The 27549-nt window shown below is 44.1% G+C and overlaps 1 protein-coding gene across 8 annotated transcripts in view; it reads left to right on the top strand.

Annotated features, from left to right (window-relative positions):
• The window catches only part of pde4dip (phosphodiesterase 4D interacting protein), a 78648-nt gene extending 57463 nt beyond the window's left edge, over window positions 1–21185 (top strand). For 3 of the 8 annotated variants that reach the window (XM_010872511.4, XM_010872512.5, XM_020049200.3), the window contains 22 exons: window positions 1941–2044; window positions 2179–2369; window positions 2558–2870; window positions 3091–3277; window positions 3367–3483; window positions 3590–4112; window positions 4433–4668; window positions 5274–5328; window positions 11309–11562; window positions 11832–11963; window positions 12172–12390; window positions 13973–14275; window positions 14381–14548; window positions 15043–15162; window positions 16159–16348; window positions 16442–16686; window positions 17690–17967; window positions 18094–18240; window positions 18659–18797; window positions 19246–19292; window positions 19515–19599; window positions 20048–21185. In XM_010872511.4, coding sequence (XP_010870813.4) covers window positions 1941–2044; window positions 2179–2369; window positions 2558–2870; window positions 3091–3277; window positions 3367–3483; window positions 3590–4112; window positions 4433–4668; window positions 5274–5328; window positions 11309–11562; window positions 11832–11963; window positions 12172–12390; window positions 13973–14275; window positions 14381–14548; window positions 15043–15162; window positions 16159–16348; window positions 16442–16686; window positions 17690–17967; window positions 18094–18240; window positions 18659–18797; window positions 19246–19292; window positions 19515–19599; window positions 20048–20163 — 4169 coding nt within the window. In that variant the 3' untranslated portion in view covers window positions 20164–21185. The remainder of the gene's footprint in view (window positions 1–1940; window positions 2045–2178; window positions 2370–2557; window positions 2871–3090; window positions 3278–3366; window positions 3484–3589; window positions 4113–4432; window positions 4669–5273; window positions 5329–11308; window positions 11563–11831; window positions 11964–12171; window positions 12391–13972; window positions 14276–14380; window positions 14549–15042; window positions 15163–16158; window positions 16349–16441; window positions 16687–17689; window positions 17968–18093; window positions 18241–18658; window positions 18798–19245; window positions 19293–19514; window positions 19600–20047) is intronic. The other 5 variants (XM_010872507.4, XM_010872508.4, XM_010872510.4 and 2 more) reach the window with 5 other exon arrangements.
• Window positions 21186–27549: the final 6364 nt, after the last annotated feature.

The following is a 27549-nucleotide window of genomic DNA, read 5'->3' as shown; positions in this document are numbered from 1 at the left end:
CAGTAGAAACCATATGAAAACATGTCAAAAAGCTTTGCTACGGCATTTGAGTCACAAGCATAATAACATCACTATCAAAAGAGCACAAACCTTTGCTTTCCGCTTAATAAAAAAGCCTTGTGTTATTTTCTTGGGTTTCAATGGTGTTTAAAGGAGACTTGGTTGTCTGACTTCCCGCAAAATTATTCTACTCAAATACCTAGGCCATAACTAAACAATTCTGACTGGTTCTGTATTCACTCACACTTGATTATAGCACATGATACCCAAGTGACTGCGTGCGTGCGTGCGTGCGTGCGTGTGTGCGTGCGTGCTTGATTGCAGAAGCGTGGGAATGTAACCACACACAGAATCCTACCAGTTCAACAGTAAAATACTCTAATAACATTAGTCTATTTAATTAAGAGCCATGGACATTAAATAGAAACAATGGCAGACTTTCCAAGTTGCATGTCTGCCCTGGTCACATTTAAGGAAGTTTCTAATCCATATAGCCTTGTCGGAGCCAATGTGCAGAGATATACAACGTTGTTAGAAATCGGCGGTTTCATATAGTGGTCAAATAATGTAGAACCCGTATCAAATCAAGGGAGAAGTTCACTCAAGTTTATTGGAAAATTGCAGCAGAGATGTCATTAGGTGAATGTTCCATTATCTTCTCACTGTAATGTTGGTTACAAGCTGATATATACATTGAAGGGTGTGTCTACCTAGCAAAGATCAGGTTTCCAAGACAGTAACCCCCATGCCAAATGGTCAATGTAAACATTCCTATGGTTATCAGAGCACAACCTACAGAGAGATAATCTAAACAGAGAGGTTTCTGTTGTTCTCATTATCTAGGCACATCCACTTCCAATGAAACGTACATTCACATTGTAATTGTTAATGCTCAGATTCCACAACGTTCTGGTTATGCCTTAATGTCTGTCTCTACTCTGGTCACAGAAGCTATATTTCCACTAAAGCCTGTATAGGCTTCACTCTGCTGTCTGATAGCACCAGATTACAGCCCAGCTAGTGTTCAACCTTAGACGTATGATTCTGAATGAACTTAGGTTTGAATAGAGTATATTACTGAAATCCACAAAACAAATCTATTACAATAAACTGAGGTCTAGACAAAAAAAAAAGTAGCCCGATAATGTCCTATGCTTTGTATAATGTGTGTTCTGCACTGTTTAACACTCTCTTCCCTGGTCACTTTCATGTCATATAATATCTACCACTTCTTAACTCCCACTACGTAGTTGTGCAGGATGACGCTGTGTTGTTCGGTGCATTTGACAAATGAACCTTGAAACGTGATACTACTATGACCTTAGTAAACCATAATAAAAATACATTCTGATGATAACGTTAAAAGCATCGAGTGTTATAGGTAGTCTTCATACCAGTCTCTCTAGCTGACATTGACACATGATATGAAGTACAGGGAGTGGAATGTAAGCTGAAGAAGACTGGCAATGCAATAGAAACCTCACTACAGTATATCTCGTAGCCTCAGGTTGTTGTTTTATCTGTAAATAATACTGGAAAACGTATTGTTAGAAAACTTCTCTGGTAGCCTTTCAATATACAGCAAATGTTGGCCCTCTTATTTTAGCAGTGTAGTCTCTGTTACCTGTGAAACCTCAGCTGACTGCAAGAGTGAACACACTTAAGGAATGAAAGAGTCTGCTCTTTCCAGACGATGAACGTTACTGTCAGTTTGACTGTATATCTACACATACTGTACAGCAGCATGGGGGGTTATCTTACATACATTTTGAGTGCAATAATAGATAAACCACATTTCTATTTGGCATTGCTTTTAGGAAATAACAATATACCTCTAGTTGAAGAAAAGGCTTGTGGTTTTCTAAACGCATTGGCTGCTGCAGTCTGTGCAGGTTTATGCTTGTGTGTCAGTTAACAATGTACTCTTTCATTGTTTCTAGAATTCTCCTCAGATGAAGAGGATGATGATGTTAACAGCGAATATGCAGACAGCATGGAGGTAGAGGAATCGAAGGTGACAGCTCTAACCTTAAATACCATGCAGGTAGACAACATACAGTACACTTATATCGCAGATACATATTGAAATAGTAGTCACATTTAATATTTACCGCCATTCATATCAACCTTTTTCGTATAAACACACTGACTCTTTCCTGCATGCCTTTTGTAAATCAGAAGTCAGAGCGTTGTGGAGCACCTGGGAATGGGAAATCCTCCCTGGACACTGTGGGAGTCGAAGGAGGCCAGGCCCAGGGGCTGGTGGAGGTGAAACACCTGGTGCACCAGAAGATGGTGGTGGAGAGGGAGCTGCAGGAACTCAAGGCTCAGCTGATGAAGGCTGGCTTCTCCTCGCTCTCCCAGATGAGGTAACACTGCTCACGGCATTTTATTATGACAACTTGTGCACTGTGTACACATCATGTATAAATGTATAAAAGTTTAAAGATGATTTCTATTATGAACATGATTTATAGGGTATTCAAGCTTATATAAATATAGTGTGCTTGTGAGAGGTGTCATGGAGGTTTGCTTGACGATGTTGTTTCTGTTACAGGAAAGCTCTCTACAGCCTACACAATGAGAACGAGGAGCTGAAGTCTCACCAGGCAGCCAGACCGCCAGAGACCGACCACAGGGATGAGCAGAGACTCACTGAAGAAGACGACGATGACGAAGAGTTGGATGTCGAGGAGGAGGAAGAGGAGCTATGCGGGGATGATTTGTGGGAGGGCTGGGAGGATGAGCGTCTTTCCCAGGAAGAGCACAATAACCCCGGGCCCACCCTAAGAGATCCTGGCCTGGGGAAGAGAGACTACGCTAGGCCTGTCTCTCTGGACCTGGGAGCCCTGTTATCCCTCTCCACACAGGTAGGGGGAGACAACCTATACTAGTTTGCTGCTAGTATATATGGTAATTCAACTTTTCAAGTGACGTTATTGTTTTTCTTGTTAAAATAAGTGTCTGTTTCTAGTAGTGACAGACCAATAAAGTGATTAAATAAAAGAAGAATAATCTGAAAAGAAATTTAAACAAGCCTCTGCCTCTCTATTGATCTAACTCTAATATTACTCTGATCCTATATTGCAGGATAATGAGGAGAAGGAAGGAGGAGGGGAGGCTGGTGTAAGCAAACAGAGCCCCACGGAGACAGTGATGGTTGAGAAGGCTGTGCGTCTACAGCTGGAGAGCAAGGAGCTGCAGGAGAGACTCATGGTGTCTGAGGCCACGGTACAAGCTCAGGCTGAACAGCTCAAAGACTACAGAGACCTGCTGAGTGAGTTGAGGCACCCTTACAACGTGCACACGTACATGTCGCCTGTCATGCAGTCAAATGTTCAACGCCATTCGTCTCTCGGTTTATAGCGGAGACCTCCGTGCAGCACGACAGTAAGCAGGTGCAGGTGGATCTACAAGATATGGGCTATGAGACGTGTGGTCGTAGTGAGAACGAGGCTGAGAGGGAGGAGACCAGCAGCCCGGGTACTTAAACAACGACTATTGGGAGATGGACTGCTGTGGTTCAGTCCGGCCACCAGAGGGCGGCGTGTCCATTGACTAACCAGTGTCCCCTCTCTGTTTCCGTCAGAGTTCGACGATCTGGAAATGTGCACGTCCTTGGAGTGCGGTGGCTCCCAGTGGTGGCCTGTCGCCGTGCGTCCCGAGGAGCCCGGTCCTCCGGCACCGACCTCGGAGGCGGCTGACATCGCCTCCCTCCAACAATTGGTCGAGGACCTTCGCTCGCAGCTCTCCCACTCCCAGACGGTGATCCGGAGCCTCCAAGGCCGCCTGCGCTCCCTCTCCACCTCCAGCGACCCCTTTGGCCCCTCCAACGGCCTTTCCAATCCCCGCAAAGTCAATTGGAGCTTCCAGTTCCAGGCCTCGCCCTCTCAGAGCAGCCCGGAGGATGACGAGGGCTGGGAGTCCTCCGGCGGGGGACTGGGACCATCCCTGCGGCAACCCAAACCTGACAAGGACCTCCAGGAGCTGGAGTCCCGTATTGGCGCCATCGAGGACCAACTGAGGAAGGACAAAGGGACCCCAGTAGGGACCCCAGTAGGGACCCCGGGGCATCAGGAGGAGGGCAGGGCTGTCACCTGGCCTGGGCCGGGGTACGTAACTCCCACTACAGCCCTGGTCATCACGGTAGAATGTATAGAGCGTATAGTTACAGTTCACCGAAGCACAGTACCCATGCAGGAATGGAAGCCAGTATCCTGGAGTTGCTAGTTTGTCATAGTTAGTAGTTCTTATCTGTCTGTCTCCTATATACTCACCTGTGTGTCTCATTGACTATTTGTCTGTCAGCCTCATGTTGAGTCTCCTCTTTGTATCACGTGACTCTTCCGTCGGTCTGATATTGATTCTCCCGTCTGTCTCATATTGACTCCTGTCTGTCTGTCTAATATTGACTCTGTCTGTCTCCATGCAGTAAGTTTGACACCCTGATTCAGGCCCAGGCTCGTGAGCTGTCCCACCTGCGCCAGAGGATGCGTGAGGGGCTCGGTGTGTGCCACATCCTGACCCAGCATCTGGGTGACACCACCAAAGCCTTTGAGGAGCTGTTGCGTGCCAACGACATTGACTACTACATGGGCCAGAGTTTCAGAGAACAGCTGGCCCAGAGCAGCTCGCTGGCACAGAGAGCCAGCATTAAAATCAGCGGACGTGAGTGGAGATGGGAACATTTTGACTTATGAGCTAATGTACAAAGATGAAACACACAGTTACACTATTCACATCATGTCTTTGAAAACAAAAATGCAGGTAGAACATGTTTGGTCAGCTCAAACCGAAACAAGTAATCTCAAATCAAACAATCAGGGACTCGTTTTCTGGAGGAGAGGATTGTCTAAGCCAGGGGAGGTGTAGCTCAACATATCTTGATTGCACATAGCCATGTGTAATTCTACAACTGACTTTTCTTAACCTGATTCTCTCCAACAGTTTCCCTGAGCATCTCAGACAATGAGGCAGGTTTGACAGTAGAGACAAAATGAGAATGTCTCTTGACAGGCTTTTGCTTTTATACCAGCTGTTCTGGGTGATACAGTATAGGTCTATTCACAAGCTGTGGTCTACTTCAAAGTGTTGAATGTAAAACATGTTTAAATACTTCCCCTATCCAAAGACTTGTCTGTGGTGAGTCTTTGTGTCTGTTGTCCTTCTGTAAAGACCTTGTATGTGGTGAGTCTGTGTGTCGGTTATTCTTCTACAAAGATATTGTCTGTGTGTCTGTTGCCGTCCTTTAAAGTGCTAATTTCTTTTTTCAGGGGATCATCCAGAGATACCTGATGACAAGACTGGCACAGAGCTGCTCGCCATACGGTATGTGCCTGCTGAAGTGTTTTTCTGTACGACTGATCAGTCCATAAGTATTACGGGACAACTGTGTCAGTATTACTGTACTCTGTGCGGTAGTGATGACGATGGGAGATTCTGGCAGTTGGAAAGTATTGGTCATTGTTTGGGCTTCTGTGTCCCCCCCCGGGGAGTTATCTCTGGTTTGTCGCTCAATCAGTGATCGGTCTGATTAACTTACTGACAGGCCAGCACATGACTGGTTGTTATCATTAGGGATTCAGATTGGGCCCAGGTGCCTTGTATGTGGCCACACATTGTTTCAGTACTGCCTTGGATTGGTGGGTCTAGACAGTGGGTTCTAGCAGCACCTTGTGGTTGACTGGGGCAACTGCAAGCTCTACCATGGTTGTTGGCCAGTGAATTTGTTCTCCTGCAGCGTAGGTGTTCAGTAGTACTTCCTGATTGAGTGAGCAGTTTGTATGCTTCTCTTTCTCCCCCTCTAATCCCTGCCTCTTCCCCCTGGAGGACATGTTTAACTTGGCTGGCAGCGTAACTGGTTAACTGGTCAGGGCCGTCACCACTGCTAACCGGCACTATGGGGACACTCACTGGAACAAAGCCTTGTGATTGGATGAACTCACTGACCTCCCTCTGCCTCTCTCTCATCGTCATGGCAGCAGCTGGCTCAGACCTCCAAGGGGTCCTTTCTTTCTTCCCATCATGCCTCTGTTTGTGGTTGAGGGCATTAGCCAGTCGACCAGGCAGCGGTGGTCTGGTCATGCGGATGAAGTCAGTTGACTGTGAAAACTCACGCTGTCATCCGCTCTGTTTATACCCAGAGACGGGGGGAGAAGAACTATGTCTGTGTGAGCAACAGAGAGAGAGAGAGATAAACAAAATGAACAGAACCTGACAAACACTGTATTCCTGCATCAGCTCATGTAGACCTCTACATCTAGGGGTCTGTACTTTTTGATCTATGCTAATAGGTGACATTGTCCCCATAAAGTTGGATGGTGTCACTTCTGGTTTGTGGAGTCATTTCTGCAGCCAGTGGGGTCAGGCTGGTATATGGGGACATCTGGTTAATACGTAAATGCTGCCACTTGGCAGCCAACCCAGGGGCAGGTAGGCAGGGACTCATGGACCATAGTAGAATATTAGAGCATGTTAAGCTGCTAGCTATCTGTGGTCATAGTATGATTCTGATCGGAGACACATTCTGAGGAGGTTCAAACACGGTTGGGGGGGGGGGTTCTGATTGGGAGGACCACTTTGATGTGTCCTTACAAGATTGACTGCAGGGTCAGGCGTTGGATTGTGGGTAATTTGAAGTGCCTGGAGTAGGATGGAGAGAAAAGTAGAGCGAGAGAGGCAGGCAGTGGATTGGAGCCCTGCAGTACTGTCACACAGATGGCCAACCAGATGACTTTACTGTGTCTGTGTTTGACTGCCAGTCGACTCATTTAGGACAAGCCTTTAATTTGGGGATTTGAATTGATTTCAGTTTGATTCTCCCTTGTGTGTGTGTGTCTGTGTGTGAGTGAGTGGGGCTGGCTGATGCTCTTGCTTCAATGCTGGGTTCAGAGCAGGGTGTTGACATGGGCACTAATCAGTTTAGGTTGTTAAGACCTCGCGGGAGAGAAGGGAAGTAGGTCAGGAGCAGCTAAAGCTATAGAGAGGGTTCAGGGAAAGGAGAGAGGAGGGGAGAGAGAGAGAGAGAGGAGAGGGGGAGAAAGCAGGGTAGGAGAGAGGGAGAGAGACGAGAGACAGAAAGAGACAGAATGAAACAGTGAGAAGAAATGACCTAGCGATCGAGAGAGAGCGTCACTTTGTTCCACAACTTGCAGGAGAACAGCAAAACATTGCCTCAGCATGTTCATTTCTACACTATAACTACAAGAGCACTACATATCATGGAGGGACTATTACAGTATAACTTCAAGAGCACTACGGAACATGGAGGGACAATTATAGTATAACTACAGGAGCATTACGGAACATGGAGGGACAATTATAGTATAACTTCAAGAGCACTACGGGACATGGAGGGACAATTATAGTACAACTACAGGAGCATTACGGAACGTGGAGGGACAATTAGAGTACAACTACAAGAGCACGATGGAACATGGAGGGACTATTACAGTATAACTTCAAGAGCATTACGGAACATGGAGGGACAATTATAGTACAACTACAGGAGCATTACGGAACATGGAGGGATGATTATAGTATAACTACAGGAGCATTACGGAACATGGAGGGACAATTATAGTACAACTACAGGAGCATTGCGGAACATGGAGGGATGATTATAGTATAACTACAGGAGCATTACGGAACATGGAGGGATGATTATAGTATAACTACAGGAGCATTACGGAACATGGAGGGACAATTATAGTACAACTACAAGAGCACTATGGAACATGGAGGGACTATTAAATTGTAACTCCTGGAGCACTACTGAACATTGTAGTGTTACAATTTCAGTAACACTACAGAACATAGAAATATGATTATAACTACAGGAGCACTACAAAACATGGAGGGATTATTACAATATAACTAAAGGTGAAATACAGAATACAGAGGGATGCTTAAAGTATGACTACCAGAGCACTACAAAACATGAAGGGATTACACAGTATAACGTCAGGAGCAATAGAGAACATATATAGGGATGATTTCAGTATAACTACAGGAGCAATACAGAACATGTATAGGGATGATTTCAGTATAACTACAGGAGCAATACAGAACATGTATAGGGATGATTTCAGTATAACTACAGGAGCACTACAGAACATGGAGGGATAATTACAGTATACAGGAACATGGATGGATTCAATTATAACTACTAGTACTATACAGAACATGGATGGATGATTACAGTATAACTACAGAAGCACTACGAAACATGGATGGATGATTAAATTATAACTACTGGTACAATACAGAACATGGATGGATGATTACAGTATAACTACAGAAGCACTGTGGAACATGGATGGATGATTACAGTATAACTACAGAAACACTACAGAACATGGAGGGATGATTACAGTATAACTACAGAACATGGATGGATGATTACAGTATAATTACGGAACATGGATGGATGATTACATGTGCAACGGTTAAGTCTCTGATTACCACATTTGGTTCAATTTAAAAACATTGAATATTGGAAAGCAGATGCATTCCCAAAATTATCTGGAATTCTTAATCACTTGCACTTATTTACATTTGGTGTTATATTTCTAATGTGTCCTAACTCTTAAAATGAAGTCAAATGCAAAATGAAGAAGAAAATAAACAGATGTTCCCCTCACACTCCCAAACCTGCAGACAGAATTTAACGAAGAGCTGGATGGAACCAGGTTGTTTTAGGCCAGCGTTGCAGTGGTCTAAAACACAGGAGGCTGACTGGTGTGGTCCAACTCTTTATGTTTGATCGTTCAAACTCTCTTTTACAGAGCTTCTTTCTCTGGCTGGAACAGATTGTTAATGCAGCCCCTAGGCTAACATCCAGCTGTCCTCTCTCCTTCTCTGGGGGAAAAACCCTCTCTTCGGTTGCTTCCTTTTATCTTTGGCTGTTGGTTTGAAAACAAGTTAAATACAACCATTTCTGGGAATGCAGGATTGGAAGTTAGCATCTCCTCCCTGAGGTCCACTTTAGGCTTTTGGAAGCATCAAACACAAAGGAGTGAAGAAGGGAAATATTTTGGACTCAGATATACAGAGTTTATCCCTATTGGACACAGATATACAGATATTTGGACACAGATATACAATATTGTTAATATTCTCCTTAGGCAATAAGAGACTGAGTCACAGCGCGATGTGATTCTAATATGAACTCCATCCAGTAAACAGCAGACACACAACAGGCATCAGTGTGCTAGCTTAGCAGAGATGCCTGTCTGAAACCCTCTGACTAGTTGAACCACGATACCTCGCAAACACAGGTGACACGCTTGGCAGCGTATGAACTAATTAACCTAGGGAAAAGTTTCCAATTTGACATCGCCATTGATTATATTTTGAAGCACCTGTCGATATAGGCAGAGTATCTCTATTACACAAGTGGAGATAACACTACCTGAACAAAATTTGGGATTTGTGGGACACTGTCAAGCTTTTCCATGCCGGTCTGGCCCATCGTCAGTATTCTCATTCTGTGTCGTGTGATCAGCCGACAGATCGGCCTACTCTCCCGCCTCTGTCTCTAGGTTTAATCTGAGGATTAACTCTGCTTTTCACCTGATTGCTCACAATCGGTCATCCCTCCATCCATCCACCCGTCTGGCACGTTCCCCTTTTCCAAACCCACGTAACGCACCGGCGATCTAGGACAAATACGTTAGGACCCATACGTTAGGACCCAGATGTTAAGACCCAGACGTTAGGACCCATACGCTAGGACCCATACATTAGGGCCCATACGTTAAGACCCATACGCTAGGACCCTTACGCTAGGACCCCTACGCTAGGACCCCTACGCTAGGACCCCTACGTTAGGACCCATACGCTAGGACCCATACGCTAGGACCCATACGCTAGGACCCCTACGTTAGGACCCATACGCTAGGACCCATACGCTAGGACCCATACGCTAGGACCCATACGCTAGGACCCATACGTTAAGACCCAGACGTTAAGACCCATATGTTAGGACCCATACGTTAAGACCCAGACGTTAAGCCAATAAGCACTACTGGGTTAACGTGGACACCTAGCAGCACCACGACCCTAGGCGGCGAGGACGGGAAAGCTGTGAAGGAGGGGCAGAGAGGCCGGAATGCGGGCTCTCTAGCCCGGGTAACAGGGCTTTCGGTGGGGCGGGCTGGCCGGACAAGCAGCCGGCCCGGACTCATGGCTCCACTGTGGAAGGCCATGCTGTCTAAGAGCAGCCCGCTGTACAGGGACTCCCTGTTCTCCTTCTCTCTGTGGGAGAGCCGGGTACAGGAGAGAGAACTGGTCCTATACAGGAAACACACTGAGAGAGAGAGAAAGACCATGCACAGAGAGCTGGAGAAGTAAGGCCGAAAGAATCATAGATGTGGTTTTGTTTTAATGCTATGTACTGTGTTTATGCGATGGACCGCAAATAGATGGGATAAACAACATGAGTTTGCTGTGTGTGTGTGTGTGTGTGTGTGTGTGTGCATGTGCGTGTACATCTCTCACATTCTGTTTGAGCTGATTACATAGGACACTCGGCTGCTACCTTTAATGATGTCAGTCTGTCTGAATTGACCTGGTCAGGGATCATTTCTCAGTCTGTTGATCCATGTCTGTTCAGACCAGGTCATTGATCCTCTCTGAGTCTGTGTTGATCCATGTCTGTTCAGACCAGGTCATTGATCCTCTCTGAGTCTGTGTTGATCCATGTCTGTTCAGACCAGGTGATTGATCCTCTCTGAGTCTGTGTCTGAACAGATATCTGAGGTGCACATCATGCTTGTTTCAGCAACAAAGCGTACCTGTTTCTTCTGCCTGACTCACAAAAGAAATAGTGGTAGAGCAAAAGCAAAAAGTGACTATTACATTCTTGTCAGGACTATGCCAGTCTTATCCCAGCACCCGTACTTCCTGTTGCTATGCCCTTGAGAGGCAGTTTTTGTCCCAACCATCCCTTTGTCAATAGACAGCGTGCGTGTAGTCTTATGTGATAAAGATCACTGTGTCATCCTATTTATTTTATGTGTATGTTGTTTTCAAAACCCCTGGAGGAACAATTTAAATTGTGAAGACCTTTCATCAGCCTCCTTGAGGAAAAAAGGCTATTATAGGCTTAGGGGTTATGTTTATGCTCAGATTTACAGTAGGGTTAGAGTTAGGGGTTAAGTTTGTTTTTGGAGTTACTGTTAAGGTTATATTAAGGGTTAGGTTAAGTGTTATGGGTTAGTGAATAAAGCATTTTAAACTACAATACATATTTGAGTTCATGCAGTGATAAAACCTAAAATGTGTGCGTGTGTCTGTGTGTGTACAGGCTGAGTAAGGAGCTCCAACAGAAGGATAAGACCATCGAGGCACTCCGTGCCAAACTCAATCTAAACCAGCCACGTTTTGACACACCCTGCAGTAGCCACGCCCTCTCCGACACCACTGACCAATCGGACCGCATTTCCTTTGTGTCTGACGAGCATGCCTCCACCAATGAGGACCTGGAGCTATGCTCTGAAATGGATGCAGCCAGCGAGTATGGGCAGGAGGACAGACAAACCTCCAGTAGAGCTAGTACAGGTATGGGCAGGAGGACAGACCAGCCTCCACTAGAGATAGTACAGGTATGGGCAGGAGGACAGACCAGCCTCCACTAGAGATAGTACAGGTATGGGCAGGAGGACAGACCAGCCCCCAGTAGAGCTAGTACAGGTATGGGCAGGAGGACAGACCAGCCTCCAGTAGAGCTAATACAGGTGGCTAGTCACACAAATGACTGAACATCCATGTATGTGCTGCCAAATATTCCACAACTCATGTCTTTTCATTTATCATCCCTCTTATGTCAGGTTCTCACTGTAGCAGTGTCCTCACATCACTCCAACCATCCGTTCCTCCATCCGTCACGCCATCCCACGCACAACAGTCCTCTGTCAGCTGTCCCAGCATGCAGCGGTCAGGGGACACACAGGGACAGACAGGTAGGCAAGGCAGACAGACATACAGGAAGAGTGAGGAGCATTATCTATCACACTGTCATCCCGTTCAGTGTCCCCACATGCTGTAGCGCATCACGTCCAGGCATTCAAGTGTTTTGTTCCCTTCTTCCCTGTCCTGGCTCCGCCCCTCTTTGTGTATCCCCGCCCATTTTTTGTCCTTCTGTCCTCGTCTTCTCCTCCATACCTCCAGGAATCCATGGTGGGCAGGTGTCTGGTTCCTTTCCCGCTTTTCCCCAGCCCCATCCCCAGTCCCTTTACCACCCAAAACTCTCCTCTCTAAGAGCCCCCTTGCCATTTCACCCACACATGCTGAGGCCCCGTTACCATGGCAGCGAGCCCGGGGGTTTCTCCCTGGCGGAGGTTCACCAGGAGCTGCAGATGTTACAGAGGAAGTTGGAAGATCATGAGCGTGCGTCTCCCTGCTTGCACCAGTGTGTGTTGTTTGTGTGTGTGTGTGTGTGTGTGTGTGTGTGTAGCATGGCTAACTGTCTCACATTAACTACATGTAATTACACAAGGTTATAATATTGACTTGTAGACATTTTGTGATGTAATACTCATAGGGCCGGTTTCACAGACACAGATCAAGCCTAGTCTTGAACTAAAAGAACAAGCTCAATGGAGTTATCTATTGAAATATTTTAATCCTAGACTAGGCTTAATCTGTGTCTTTTAAACCGGCCCATAGAGTATAAGTGTAATTTGGCATTAGGATAATACTTACACAACCCTGTTTCCAAAAAAGTTGGGACGCTGAGTAAAATGTACAACTTCTTCATCTTCTTCTCACAATACTCTGTAAGTGTCTGGGAACTGAGGAGACCAATTGCTGTAGTTTTGAAAGTGAAATGTTGTCCCATTCTTGCTTGATATAGGATTTCAGCTGCTCAACAGTTTGGGGTCTCCTTTTTTTCATTTCATAATGCAACACATGTTTTCAGTGGGTGACAAGTCTGTACTGCAGGCAGGCCAGTTTAGCACCCAGACTCTTTTACTATGGAGTCATGCTGTAATACGTGCGGAATGTGGTTTGGCATTGTCTTCTTGAAATAAGCAAGGCCTTCACTGAAAAAGTCTGGATGGCAGCATATGTTGCTCCCAAACCTCTATATATTGTTCAGCATTAATAGTGCCTTCACAGATGTACAAGTCACCCATGCCATGTGCACTAATGCACCCCCATACCATCACGGATGCTGGCTTTTGAACTGTGAACAGCTTTTCCAATCATTTATTGCCTCTGTCCCAACTTTTTTGAAACGTTGCTGGGATCAAATTCAAAGTGGGCATATCTTTTTTTCTCAGTTTCAACATTTTATATGTACTATCTTCTATTTAATACAGGGTTTAAATTATTTTTACATCCTTGCATTCTGTTTTTCACATTTTACACAGCGTCCCAACTGTTTTGGAAATGGGGTGGTAGTAGTATTAATAGCACCAACAAAACAGTAACTAACCCAGACACATTGATTAACTTCATACAGCAAGAGAGTTCAAAATGTAATGCTCCAAACTCCGCCTATTGGAAATGTAGTCTAGCAGGATTGAATGTGTGTGTGGTCACCCAGCATTCACCAGGCTGTTCAAATGGGCAGGAGGACATGTGACAGTGCTGTCCCCAACCTCCCAGAAAGATGGAGAGAAACAGAGAAACAGAGAGGGAGGGAAGATAGAGGGACACACACATTACTCCTCATTCCCCACAATCTAAATAACATCCCCTTCATCCTAACATCCCTACACCTCATCTCTCCTACTCCTCATCTCTCCTACTCCTCATCTCTCCTACTCCTCATCTCTCCTACTCCTCATTTCTCCTACTCCTCATCTCTGATCATAGGCCTCCTCTCCTTTTAAATGGAAATGTCCTCTTGTCTCTAATCTGAACGTCACACTCCTGCGGCTGTGCTCTACCATGCTGACATCCATCCTCTGTCTATATCCTGTCGGTTTATTAATGTTTGGCATTTCCCCATTTCCAACGTCAGGTTTCGCAGTTCCACCAGCCAAGACGTTTGGAGGCTTTCCTGCGTCGGCCCACTGCCATCCCCAGACGTCCTCCGGTTACCCTCCTCAGGCTCTGTCCTACCACACCTCCCATCCCTCTCCTCTCAAGGGTCCCAACACTGACCATGTTAGCCTCAGTGCTAATCCTGCCTCGATGACGGGTGCTAGTCTACTGGAGAGCGGGGCATTGTGGGACATGGGCTACGGGACTCGTCTGGCGAGAATTGGCGCTGCTGACCTTTCGTCCGGGTCGTCAGGTTACCAGTCTGGCACGAGTCACACAGGTGTGTGAGTTTTAGATGCATGCGTATGTCTGTTTGTTTTTCCTATGCTACTGTACGTAAGTAAACAGGAAATTGTGATTTATATTCACATTTTCTATGTCACAGAATGTGGTCAGCATTTGGATGTGCGTTTCGGGGTAGGTTCTGACTTGATGAAGGAGCACCTGCGTGAGATCCGGAGTCTACGGCAACGCCTGGAAGATTCCATCCAGACTAACGAGCGCCTCAGACAGCAGCTGGAGGAAAAGCTGGCCATCCCGGCCAGAGAGAAATGTACTCATTTTACCACCGTGACCAATCGCACCTGTAGATAAACCATGTACATAACTATACTGCAATGCAGCCTTTTTTGTGCCATGGACCGGCAAACTATGGGCTTTTTCCACTGTGGGCCACTTGCGAAAAATAAAATACAATGATAATTGACCATCGCTTTTTATGAACATTAACTTAACTTCTATTTCCCCAAAAACACAATGAAATGTTTTGAGTAATAGTCCTCTGTAAAAAAGCAGACATGCTATGAATTGCACTTGTGTGGCTATTAACAGCCTACAGGGCGTACCAGCTTATACTGTACTATAATGTACTTTACTATACTGTACTTTCATGTACTCAAACAAACACCAAAAGAAAAAATGGACTAGGCTACTTAAGCACTGTTACTCAGACCATGAACGTGTTTTCAACACCCAGGTTGGGGTTAGCAGTCACTGTGTCAATACAGCTTTGCTAAAATATACTGTACTCTTTCTCCTCTTTGTCAGGTGCTCCTACCAACATTTACATCCAGGGCTTGGACTCTGTCAACCAGCTGTCCAGTGAAATCAGAGTTCTGAAAGAGGAGAACCTCAACCTACAGGCCAGACTCCAGCAGGCCAGCAGAGGTAACCACCCAGCTCTTAGTTCTCTGATTACCCCCCTTTTAATTAATGAATAAATAATATCTAACATACTGCTAATACTTTTATTACTCCCCTCTTAATATCTAACATACTGCTAATACTTTTATTACTCCCCTCTTAATATCTAACATACTGCTAATACTTTTATTACTCCCCTCTTAATATCTAACATACTGCTAATACTCTTATTACTCCCCTCTTAATATCTAACATACTGCTAATACTCTTATTACTCCCCTCTTAATATCTAACATACTGCTAATACTCTTATTACTCCCCTCTTAATATCTAACATACTGCTAATACTCTAACATACTGCTAATACTCTTATTACTCCCCTCTTAATATCTAACATACTGCTAATACTCGTATTACTCCCCTCCCTAATGTCTAACATACTTCTTATACTCTTATTACTCCCCTTTTAATATGGAACATAGTCTTAATACTCTTGATTACTCTGCTCTTAATATCGAACATGGTCCTAATACTCTGATTACTCCCCTCTTAATATCTAACCTAGTCCTAATACTCAAACGACTCCCCTACTAATACCTTCTAAATACATTAGTAACCAGTTAATAATAGCAGAAAGCTTGATGACTGGAGTTTGTTGCATATGGCCAAATCAACAAGGCCAAAGGCTGTATCCAGGCACTCCTTGTGTCGTGCATAAGAAAAGCCCATAACCATGGTATATTGGTCATATCACACACCTCCTTGTGTCGTGCATAAGAAAAGCCCATAGCCATGGTATATTGGTCATATCACACACCTCCTTGTGTCGTGCCTAAGAACTGCCCGTAGCCGTGGTATATTAGTCATATCACACACCTCCTTGTGTCGTGCCTGTGAACTGCCCGTAGCAGTGGTATATTAGTCATTATTGCTTCATTATTGTTCATTATTGCTTTGCCATGCTATATTGTTCTGTGTCATTCCTTTTTGCACCTGTGCGCCTCTTTAACTTCTTTCCAGAGGGCAGTAAAGAGGTAGCGCAGCTGCGGGAGGCGGCACTGTTGGGGCGTGCCCGGGTGAAAGAGGCGGAGTTAGAGACCGAGCAGTGGGCAGAGCAGGTCAGGAGGCTGCAGACACAAACTCAGGCTCAGACCCTAGAGATCAGCCAACTGAGACAGGACAAACAGAGCCACCAGGAGGCCGTCAACAGGTAGGAAGTGTGTGTGTGTTTATGTGTCTGTATATATTCAACAACTCTGTTGTGTGATTTTTGTGTTGTTACATTTGTTTAACGTGTCCCCAGGTTGCAGCATGAGGTGAAAGTATTGCAGCAACAGTTGTGTGAGAGCCGCGTCCTGGTCCACTCTCTACAGTATGAGCTCCAGATGTACCGCGGAGACCGCCACGTCCCCAAGACAACACGCGCAGATGTAGGGTCACACCCAGCGGAATCTGCGCCGTTCCACCCCAGGGACCTGCATGTTCAGCTGGAACAGCAGTTGACCTCCGGGACACGTCCTCCTGCAGCCAGGAAACAGCTCTTTGACAGTGAGTGCCGCGCTGGAGAACATTCTGGGGTGGGATCACCGATGTTCCCACTGATCCTGCCCCAGTTAATGACAGGAAACTTAGTGTGGACATGTCCAAAATGCCTCCCTATTCTCTTTATAGTGCACTATTTATAGATTACACTCACCTCACAGTACGGTTTTACGGACCTATAAAATCTCTTTTGTTTTCTGTTGAATTACCTGAAATACTTTTCAGAATTCCGTGAAAGAGGTTTTATTTTTTTCTAATTCCTCACACTTCCAGGAAAACACTGTAGGCAGTAGTGGAGCGCGGGTCACGCACACAGGCCAGTCATTTCAAATAAGGCATCCACAACCGCCAGACTATATGGATATAGTGAAATTCTAAAGCCCACACCCTAACCTAAAGCTGCAAATATAGAAAGGTCTGCATATATTACAGGACTGTATTACAGTTATATTTTTATACAATTTTTTTTTAATAAAATGTATATTTTCTTAAATTCCGTGATTATGTCTCTATTCCCTGATTCCGTTCGCTTAATTCCGCAACGCAGAGGTTATCGGGCATGACTGTGACCAAATGAGAACTCTACCTAAAGCTTCCTCAAGATGTGGTCTAAAGTGCATTACTAAGGCTTGAAAACACGGTACCACTTCTAAAGAAGGCAAATAATTAGGAGCTAAGCCTTTCATCATAATTCTGATGTTAGAAAAATGTATTTTAGATGCAGTACATTTAATGATTTGATGATGATGGCGTTGTTGCTTTCTAATAAATAACTATTGCCATGTTGTTATATTTCCAAGCCTCTATGTTGTAATGTAGACAAAACGGTAATTAGCCCCCATTTAAAGTCATTATCCCCCGTTCAGCTTCTGGTGACCATGGCAACAACGTGGCCGAGTGATGGAGGTGCAGTCCATGAATAGGGCCTTGTACAAAAGCAGTTCATTATATAGTGAATTGGGCTCCACTCCGTTTGGATCTCTAACTGATTATCTGCTTTCCCTCACAGACGCCGCTCTCTCTCCCCCTGTCAGAGACACTGGACTCTTCAGCCCCCCTTCTCCTCACTCCCCCACCCTGAAACCCCAGGAGGTTGACTCTTCTCCCAGGGGCCAGGCTCCCGACGGCTCCTTTGCGAACCGCAATGGCTGCCACGTTGTGGGGCACATTGATGACTTCAGAGCCTTACAGCAGCAGATCCTGGAGGGACGCATCCACGTTGGCAAAATGGAGACTACCCTCCAGGCCACGGTCAATTGTCCCCTGCTGGAGCTCAGCCAGGACAAGGTAAGAGGTCAGGGGTCATATAGAGGTTAGAGTCGCCACAGATACCAAAGAGGGGAGTTAATGATGGTTGAAAGCAGAGCTGTATACAATTTAACACATTTGCATGTGTTTCTCTCTCTCTGCCAGGCCGGGAACCCAGGCAGCGTGAGGAGTCTTCTGACTAGCACTAAGACCCTGTGGCAGATCCTGGAGGAGGCAAGCTCCCTGCTCAGAATGTTCTGGAGGGCAGCACTCCCGATTAATGAGGGGGGGTCCCCACGGAGCACCAAGAAGGTCGGAACCCAAAATAATTTTTAAGCAGAGCCATATCAAGAAAGTTGGGGCTTTGTTTATTAATTTGCTCTTCCAAAAGATCCTGTAGCCAGTTTATATCTTAAACCATAAGCACATTTGTAAGGGTAAAGGGGATTTTATTTTCTATAAATTACATAAGAGTGATTCAAAATCAAAAATCTTTAGCAATTATTTGGTGTATTGATTTGTTTTAGAGTAAGTGGACTTACTCTAAGTGACATTACTGCTACTTTTTATATTTCTGATTGGTTGAACAAGCGTGTGTGTTGATTTCTGATTGGTTGCTTATGTGTGATTGCAGATTTCTGACTGATAGCCTATGTGTGGTTGTAGAGTTGTAATTGATTGCCTACGTGTGGTTGTAGAGTTGTAATTGATTGCCTATGTGTGGTTGTAGGAGCTGTCTTTAAAGGAGGAGGTCCACACACTGCGTCGGCGAGTCTCAGAGCAGGAGGAGGCCCTGAGGGACGCCATGGAGACACTGAAGAGCTCCAACCGCACCAAAGACAGCATGGAACATTTTATCGTCAGCCAATGTCAGTGACTCTCACTTCTCTCTTCTCAGTTAGGCATTGTCTCTCCTCACCCAAACTCTTCATTTGTTTTCTCGTTTCTGTCCTTCATCCTCTCCTTTTGCTTATGTATTTCCCTTTTGTTTGGTTAATCATCTGTCCCCCTCATTCCTGTCCTTTCTGTGACGTCCATGCGGCAAACTAATGCTCTATTGACAAATGGGCTGATGTATGGCCTGAAGAAGCAGAGGGCAAGATGTCCAACCTCCTTTTACTTCCCTTTCTCTTTCTCACTGTCTTGCTTTCTCACTTTCGCTCGCTCTGTTTCTCCCTCATTGGCTGTCCTGCATCATCCTCTGTCAGCACAGATTCTGGCTCATGGTTATAATATTACGTTTTGATACCTTGTGTGTTTGTTGAGGTGATGGTTGACAATCCAATGTGAATAACCGGTTGGTCTTGTGGTTTACAGTGTCAAGAACAAAGGACGTCTTGAAGAAAGCACGAACAAACTTAGAGGTGAGCTTGCTAGTTTTCCAGGGTCAGACTTCTCATACCCTCTGTAGTCCTGTTATTCCACTTCTTTGTTACACATCCTTTAGGAATGTTACTGTTAAGTATTTAATGGCCTCTTCCCTTTGCTCTTCATCTCACCGGGCTTCCTCTTTCACCTCACCCCCCACCCACTATATATCTGACTCTATCTGCCTCCCACTCTCGCTCTACTATGAGTTATTCCAGGAGAATGATGACAGATTGTCCTCCCTTGGCATCACTCCTACCCCCCCCCTCCTCTTCCTCCTCCTCTTCCTCCTACCCCTGGTTGGTAAGGGTACGGCTCCCTGGCTTGCAGTGCTCGTCAGTGTGTGCCTGTATCTGATTCCTGTGTTACAGCATGTCTGTCTGTAACCACCATTCACTAACAGTGGAGTAAAGCGCCCCCTACTGTCAACATAACAGCAGTACATTCGTCTCTCTGACTTTTTTGATTAACTTGGTCTATTTATATTTGTTTGTAATACAGTGGTATTGTACACAAACCTTCTAACTTGTTGGAATCCCACTGGATATCATCAACCGATTTAATTGCTAGTGTCTGTGAGTGAGTGTATATATATATATATATCACCAGCTAGACAGGAAATAGATAAGAATGTCAAGGCAATTTTAGGTGAAGATCTTCAGTGTGTTTGCATTGGCTTAGTTCAGAAAATGTATGTCATGATATTATATTCTGATCCTTCCTCCCCCTATTGCTTCTTCCACTTGCGCAGGTGAAAACCCGAGATTCAACTGTGACCTCATCCGGGCTGCTGGTTGTGGTGTCATGAAGCTCCAGACCCCCACTGTCCCATGGCCTGATACCCAGGGTCTGACCCAAGGGAGTTAACAGACTGTGTCCCTTATATGATGCACAAGCTCCAGCTTCTTCCAACACTAGGAGACAAACCAGTGTAAACCATTTTAGGAAACAAACCCAGAACTCCCATCAGTTGAAGGGAGACTGACCCTGTAGGTTTAATTGGGTGCACTCCAACTGCAACCATGGTTTATGAGTGCTAATGTAAGGTGTTATGCACAGATTGTGTTTGTGCTACAATGTTTCCACTACTGAAGTGTTTCCTCTATTTTACCAGAGAAAGTGTAAGTACTGTATGTTATGAGCTTTAAATTACACCCTTCAGGGAACCTAGGACAGTCAGATTTTAGAAAACCAGGAGAAGGGGCTTTAAAGAAAATTCTAACAAGACAAAAGCGCTTCCTTATAGCTTTGAACGAGCCTCGTTTGTGTTCATGTATAAAGTAGTTAGTTGCATGTTGTTTGAGGGACAAAAGCCATATTTATAGCAGTTAGACACTTTGTTTCCTGCTTCCTGAGATACTTCTGCTATTTATATGATGTGTGACTGATGATTCAACACTGCCCAGATATGGATGTGTTGACCCTAGGACTATTTTCCTGCTATGTCAGTACTTGCTACCATTCTAACGATGTAAAGGTTATTCCCAACATGATACCTGCACAAGGATGCTACAGTTTTAAGAACCTTCTTTAGTCTTTGGGTCTGAGACCTAAAGCCAGGTATACTGAAGCCAGTGCAATACATGGAACTAGCACCTGCTGATATATTGGAAAATCTTAAGAATATGTTAAGTGACTGGCACATCTAGTGCTATGTCCAAAAATAATTGTTATTCTGTCATTTGTTCCCCTTTTATTTTAAACATAAATTCTGTAAAAGTGAATGGACCACGTGTTAACCTTTTAATCATGATGGGATAAAGTTGAACGATTAGCTATAACATAATGATCACTGACAGGTGAAGTGAATAACACTGATAATCTCATGATCATGGCACCTGTCAGTGGGTGGGTTATATTAGACATTCTGTCCTCAAAGTTGATGTGTTAGAAGCAGGAAAAATGAGTCAAATTGTGATGGCTAGACGACTGGGTCAGAGCATCTCCAAAACTACAGCCCTTGTGGGGTGTTCTCGGTCTGCAGTGGTCAGTACCTATCAAAAGTGGTCCAAGGAAGGAAAAGTGGTAAACCAGCGACAGGGTCATGGGTGGCCAAGGCTCAATGATGCACGTGGGGAGCGAAGGCTGGGCTGTGTGGTCTGATCCAACCGACAAGCTACTGTAGCTCTAATTGCTGAAAAAGTTCATGCTGGTACTGATAGAAAGGTGTCAGAACACACAGTGCATTGCAGTTTGTTGTTTATGGGGCTACATAGCCACAGACCAGTCAGGGTTCCCATGCTGACCCCTGTCCACTGCCGAAAGCGCCTACAATGGGCACATGAGCATCAGAACTGGACCATGGAGCAATGGCAGAAGGTGGCCTGGTCTGATGAATCACGTTTTCTTTTACATCATGTGGATGGCCGGGTGCGTGTGTGTCGCTTACCTGGAGAACACATGGCACCAGGATGCACTATGGGAAGAAGGCAAGCTGGCGGAGGCAGTTGCTTTGGGCAAAGTTATGCCGTTCATGTGGATGTTACTTTGTACCACCTACTTAAGCATTGTTGCAGACCATGTGCCCCCTTTCATGGCAACGGTATTCCCTGATGGTATTGGCCTCTTTCAGCAGGATAATGCGCCCTGCCACAAAGCAAAAATGGTTCAGGAATGGTTTGAGGAACACAACAAGTTCAGGGTATGGACCTGGACTCCAAATTCCCCTGATCCCAATCCAATCAAGCATCTGTGGGATGTGCTGGACAAACAAGTCCGATCCATGGAGGATCCACCTTGCAACTTACAGGACTTAAAGGATCTGTTGCTAACGTCTTGGTGCCAGATCCCACAGCACACCTTCAGAGTTCTAGTGGAGTTCTAGTGGAGCCACGATGGATCAGGGCTGTTTTGGCGGCAAAAGGGGGACCAACACAATATTAGGCCGGTGGTCATAATGTTATGGCTGGTCAGTACATATATATATGTGTGTGTGTATATATATGTATATATATATGTGTATGTGTATAATTTTTATTATTATTAAAACACTACCCAAATAAATGGCCTTAGTATATCTTTCAGGTGCCTAAGACTTTTGCACAGTACTGTGTGTGTGTGTATATATCATATTACTACAGGTACTAGAAAAGCCAACACAATCATCAGCAGGATATTTGACAATGTTCTCTTATAATCAGTTATGTACATCTGTGTCTGTATTAAATGTTTATTTAGCTCTTAACCACTGTCCTTTCTGCATGGATTGTCGTGTTATTGTTCAGCTTTGTTCTACCTAAAATATGTAATATTTGGGTTACTGTGCAATAGCCTTTAGGGTTGCTATGTTATGTATTAGGTTTTGAAGTGCCATGTTATCTGCTTTATTTGGCTTCCTGATGTTGAAACATACTCTATTAAACTAATTAAATTATTGGTTTAATATTTCTTTTGTTAAACCTTTTTTGACCTGTGCCTTTACCTACAATAATGGTGTATGTGGTTGACAGCATTAAAGCCATCACTCAACAACTGTAATGGTCAGATATACTGTAGGGATTAGTATTCATAGCAGTTTTGTATTGTTTCTAATTAAATAACAGCACACCCAAAAACCTATAACATTTCAGATGCTAAATAATTTGCAGCATTTAAGAAACAAAAATGAATTATATTAACCACTTGTGTTCTATTCTGTCTGGTTTAGAGTCACATAGTATTTAATACACAGAACAGCCATAACATTATGACCACTGACAGGTGAAGTGAATAATGCTGAAAATCTCTTTATCATGGCACCTGTCAGTGGATGGGATTTATTAGGCAGCAAGTGAACATTCTGTCCTCAAAGTTGATGTTTTAGAAGCAGGAAAAATGGGCAAGCATAAGGATCTAAGTGACTTTGACAAGAGCCAAATGGCGATGGCTAGACGACTGGATCAGAGCATCTCCAAAACTGCAGCTCTTGTGGGGTGTTCCCAGTCTACTGTGGTCAAAAGTGGTCCAAGGAAGGAAAAGCGGTGAACCAGTGACAGGGTCATGGGCAGCCAAGGCTCATTGATGCATGCGGGGAGTGAAGCCTGGCCCGTGTGGTCTGATCCAGCAGACCATGTGTACCCTTTCATGGCAACAGTATTCCCTGATGGCATTGGCCTCTTTCAGCAGGAAAATGCGCCCTGCCACTAAGCAAAAATGGTTCACGATTGGTTTGAGGAACACAATGAGTTCAAGGTGTTGACTTGGCCTCCAAATTCCCCAGATCTCAGTCCAATCAAGCATCTGTTGGATGTGCTGGACAAACATGTCCGATCCCCACCTGGCATCACCTGGCAACTAAAAGGATCTGCTGCTAACTTCTTGGTGCCAGATACCACAGCACACCCTCTGAGGTCTAGTGAATTCCATGCCTCGATGGGTCAGGGCTGTTTTGGCGCTGTGTAGGGGGACCTACACAATATTAGGCTGGTGGTCATAATATTATGGCTGATCGGTGAATGTACATAATGAAGAGTATACATGGAAGCTGTTGGCTAGAAACCTTTATTAGTGCCAGGGAGAAGGGTTTGGTACCAGAAGAAGCTACATTTTTAGTTTTAAGAAGATAAATAAAAAGGAAACAAAAGAACATGACAGTCATTTTGTTATTCTACAGTCTTATGTTGACCAATTCAATAATAATCATAAAAGAAAGAAGTTTTTCATTTAATTTAAACTTCAAATAAGATATGTGTTTCATTTAGGCCTACCCCTCTTCTGTTCTGAGTGTTGATACTCAGAAGGACAAGGTGATGTTTGTTAACATACATTTGCACCAATTTACTCCCCCAAAAAATGTGATGACTATATACAGGCAAGTTTTGGTATAAAGCACCTTGTCCAAGAGATATTTACACATCAAAATATAGAGTCATTGTAAGCCAACACAAAACACAGACCTTATTAGAAGTAAATAGTAGATAAAAGAGAGAAATGAATGGTGCAAAAACCTGAACCAGACAGGCCTGGGAGGTTCTTTATGAGGTCAAGCGGTCAAATGCTGCACTATCATAGAGTCTGCACTGTCATAGAATCTGCACTGATATAGAATCTGCACTATCATAGTCTGCACTATCATAGAGTCTGCACTATTATAGAGTGCACTATTATTGAGTCGGCACTGTTATTGAGTGCACTATTATAGAGTCTGCACTATTATAGTCTGCACTATCATAGAGTCTGCACAATTATAGAGTCTGCAGTGTTATACAGTGCACTATTATAAAGTCTGCACTATTATGGAGTCTGCATTATTATAGAGTCTGCACTATTATCAAGCCTGCCTCAGAGTCAGCATACATGAGAAGGATATTAGTGTCCCTTAACAAGGCTGTTTGCGCTTTGGTCTGGAGTGGTATGTGAGTGGCCTTGTGGTTTTGGAGTTGGCTAGAAACAGCACATCTGAGGAGCTTACTGAGAATGAACATTTACACATCATCTGAGTTATTTTGTAAATGACAACAGTTAGAGAACAGCTACACAAAGTTTACATTACAAGTGGATATGAATTATACACCAATGGGTGTATCTAAGAATATGAGACATGAGTGGTGGATCTAGAATGTACGTGGATTTACTGTGGACCTACACGTTATCACTATAGTATATGGGGATGGGCGATGGACAGAGTTTGGGTTCAGTACAGTGCAGGTATTTAGTTTACAGTTTGGAAGTGGATTATAGCGGTGAGCTGTCTTATTGGTCTCTATGGGACTGACCTCGTCGGACGTGTCTGGGAACGAGGTTACCATTTGAGGGGCAGCCTGTTACTTAAGGTAAAAGCACGAGAAAATACATTTCAAGTGGCATAAATATTTAGCCATTATTCTTTACATTTTTTGAGGGGGCAAAGGGGTGTTTAAGATGGGTCTGCATTGACCTGTCCTGCAAGATGGCAGCCTAATAACTTTTGTGCATGGACCGACTGCAAGGTAACCTTGATTACAAATAAGACTATAATGGGGGAGGTGAGGATGTGCTCCACGATTGATCAGTAAGACAAATCAAGTTGGACAAGCTCCTGAATGTAGTACATGTAGTAGAATGTAGTACAATCACCATAATTTGGTGATTGAGGTTGTGGGAGATAATGGTCCATTGGAATTTCAATTACTCAGCCAAACTAAAAGCTTTGGCCAGCAAGGTCAGGTTGAGGATAGCCCGGTAGTTCTCATGGTTATTGGGGTCAGATGCAGGCATTATGTATTGGTGTAACTGTGGAGCGTTTAACTGATTAAGAAGATCCAGTCACACCATCCTGCAGAGAACAAAACAATGATGATGGTTCATTTGACAAGGCATTCTTGTTTCCAGACATTTTATGTTTAAACCTTATGCCACTTGAATGGTGGTGGTCAAGTTTTAGAAGTTTATGTGAAGTTGCAGTCAGTCCTGCAGAATATATCCAGTCTGCACATACAGTTAGGTCTGGAAATAATTGGACACTGACACAGGTTTCGTTATTTTGGCTGTTTACCGAAATATATTCAAGTTATAGTTAAATAATGTGCAGTCTCTCAGCTTTAATTTGTGGCCATTCATATCCAAATTGGAGAAAGGTTTATTACAGATCTTTAATATGCAGCCCCCTCTTTTTCAAGGGACCAAAATTAATTAATTGGACAATTGACATAAGCTGTTTCATGGACAGGTTTGAGTTACTCCTTTGTTATTTCTTCATCAATTAAGCAAGTAATCTGGAGTTGATTCCAGGTGTGGCATTCGCATTTGGAAGCTGTTGCTGTGAACCCACAACATGTGGTCAAAGGATCTCTCAATGCAAGTGAAACAGGCCATCCTTAGGCTGAAAAAATAAAATCCATCAGAGAGATAGCAGGAACATTAGGAGTGGCCAAATCAACAGTTTGGTACATTCTGAGAAAAAAATAACATACTGGTGAACTCTGCAACACAAAAAGGCCTAGACGTCCATTGAAGACAACAATGGTGGATGATCATAGGATCCTTTCCATGGTTAAGAAAAAAAACCAATGCAAGTCTACTATTAAGAAAATACTTCACAAGAGCAAATACAGAGGGTTCACCATTCATAAGCCTCAAGAATAGAAAGGCCAGATTAGACTTTGCCAAATATATCTAAAAAAGCCATCCCAGTTCTGAAACTAAGATCAACCAGTACCAGAATGATGGGAAGAAAAACGTATGAAGAAGGCTTGAAACGGCTCATGACCTGAAGCATACCACATCCTCTGTAAAACACGGTGGAGGCAGGGTGATGGCATGGACATGCATGGCTTCAAATGGCACTGGGTCACTAGTGTTTATTGATGATGTGTCAGAAGACAGAAGCAGCCAGATGAATTCTGAAGTGTATAGGGATATATTGTCTGCTCAGATACAGACAAAATTCAGTGAAGTTGATTGGACGATGCTTCACGCTTCAAAACATACTGCGAAAGCAACCCAGGAGTTTTTTAAGGCAACAAAGTGGAATATCCTGCTATGGCCGAGTCAATCACCTGATCTCAACCTGATCAAGCATGCATTTCATTTGCTGAAGACAAAACCTAAAGCAGAAAGACTCACGAACAAACAACAATTGAAGACAGCTGCAGTAAAGGCCTGACAAAGCATGATTGTGTTAATTTGTCAAATTACATTTGAGCCACTGAAATAAGTGGACTGTGTATGAAATTGGTTGCAATTCCTAAACGTTTCATACAATATATTTGTTCAACGCCCTTGAATTAAATCTGTAAGTCTGCACTTCAGTTGCATCTTTTGCACTTCAATTGGATGGTTGTTTAATTTCAAATCCATTATGGTGGCGTACAGAGCCAAAACTATGAAAAATGTGTCAGTGTTCAAATATTTCCGGACCTAACTGTACGTCCAGCCAGATGTATTGAATACATTGGTTGATGGACATTTAATCATTATGCTGATGCCAAGTCTCAGTGAATCAAAGAAAATCTAGATGATGTCATTTAGTATTGGTGTGTATGGATCTTGAATTTAAAAGACCCTGTTGAATCACTGAAAGTTGCCTGAGGGGCAGCCTGCAAAACTGGCCAGTGTCCTTTTTTTCTGACTCCGTTTTGCATGAGTTAGGCTGTCTTCATTACAGTACACAACCCTGTGAACCTCACTGGCTTTATTTTTCCAGGGATCCCATGTACAATATGGCTGTTCTTCATATCCCTGTGAAGGTTTTTTTGATGTAATTACATCTTGTGTATACTGTTACCTTTTGGTACCTTATAATGTGGGGACTATGTACCAAATGTGCTGTATTTTCTCAGTGGTTCATCCCATGTT

This window comes from Esox lucius, chromosome 8 (genome assembly GCF_011004845.1).
Source record: "Esox lucius isolate fEsoLuc1 chromosome 8, fEsoLuc1.pri, whole genome shotgun sequence".
NCBI classification, from domain to species: domain Eukaryota; kingdom Metazoa; phylum Chordata; class Actinopteri; order Esociformes; family Esocidae; genus Esox; species Esox lucius.
The sequence above is the reverse complement of the archived record's forward strand: the minus strand, read 5'-3'. Positions and strand labels throughout refer to the sequence as shown.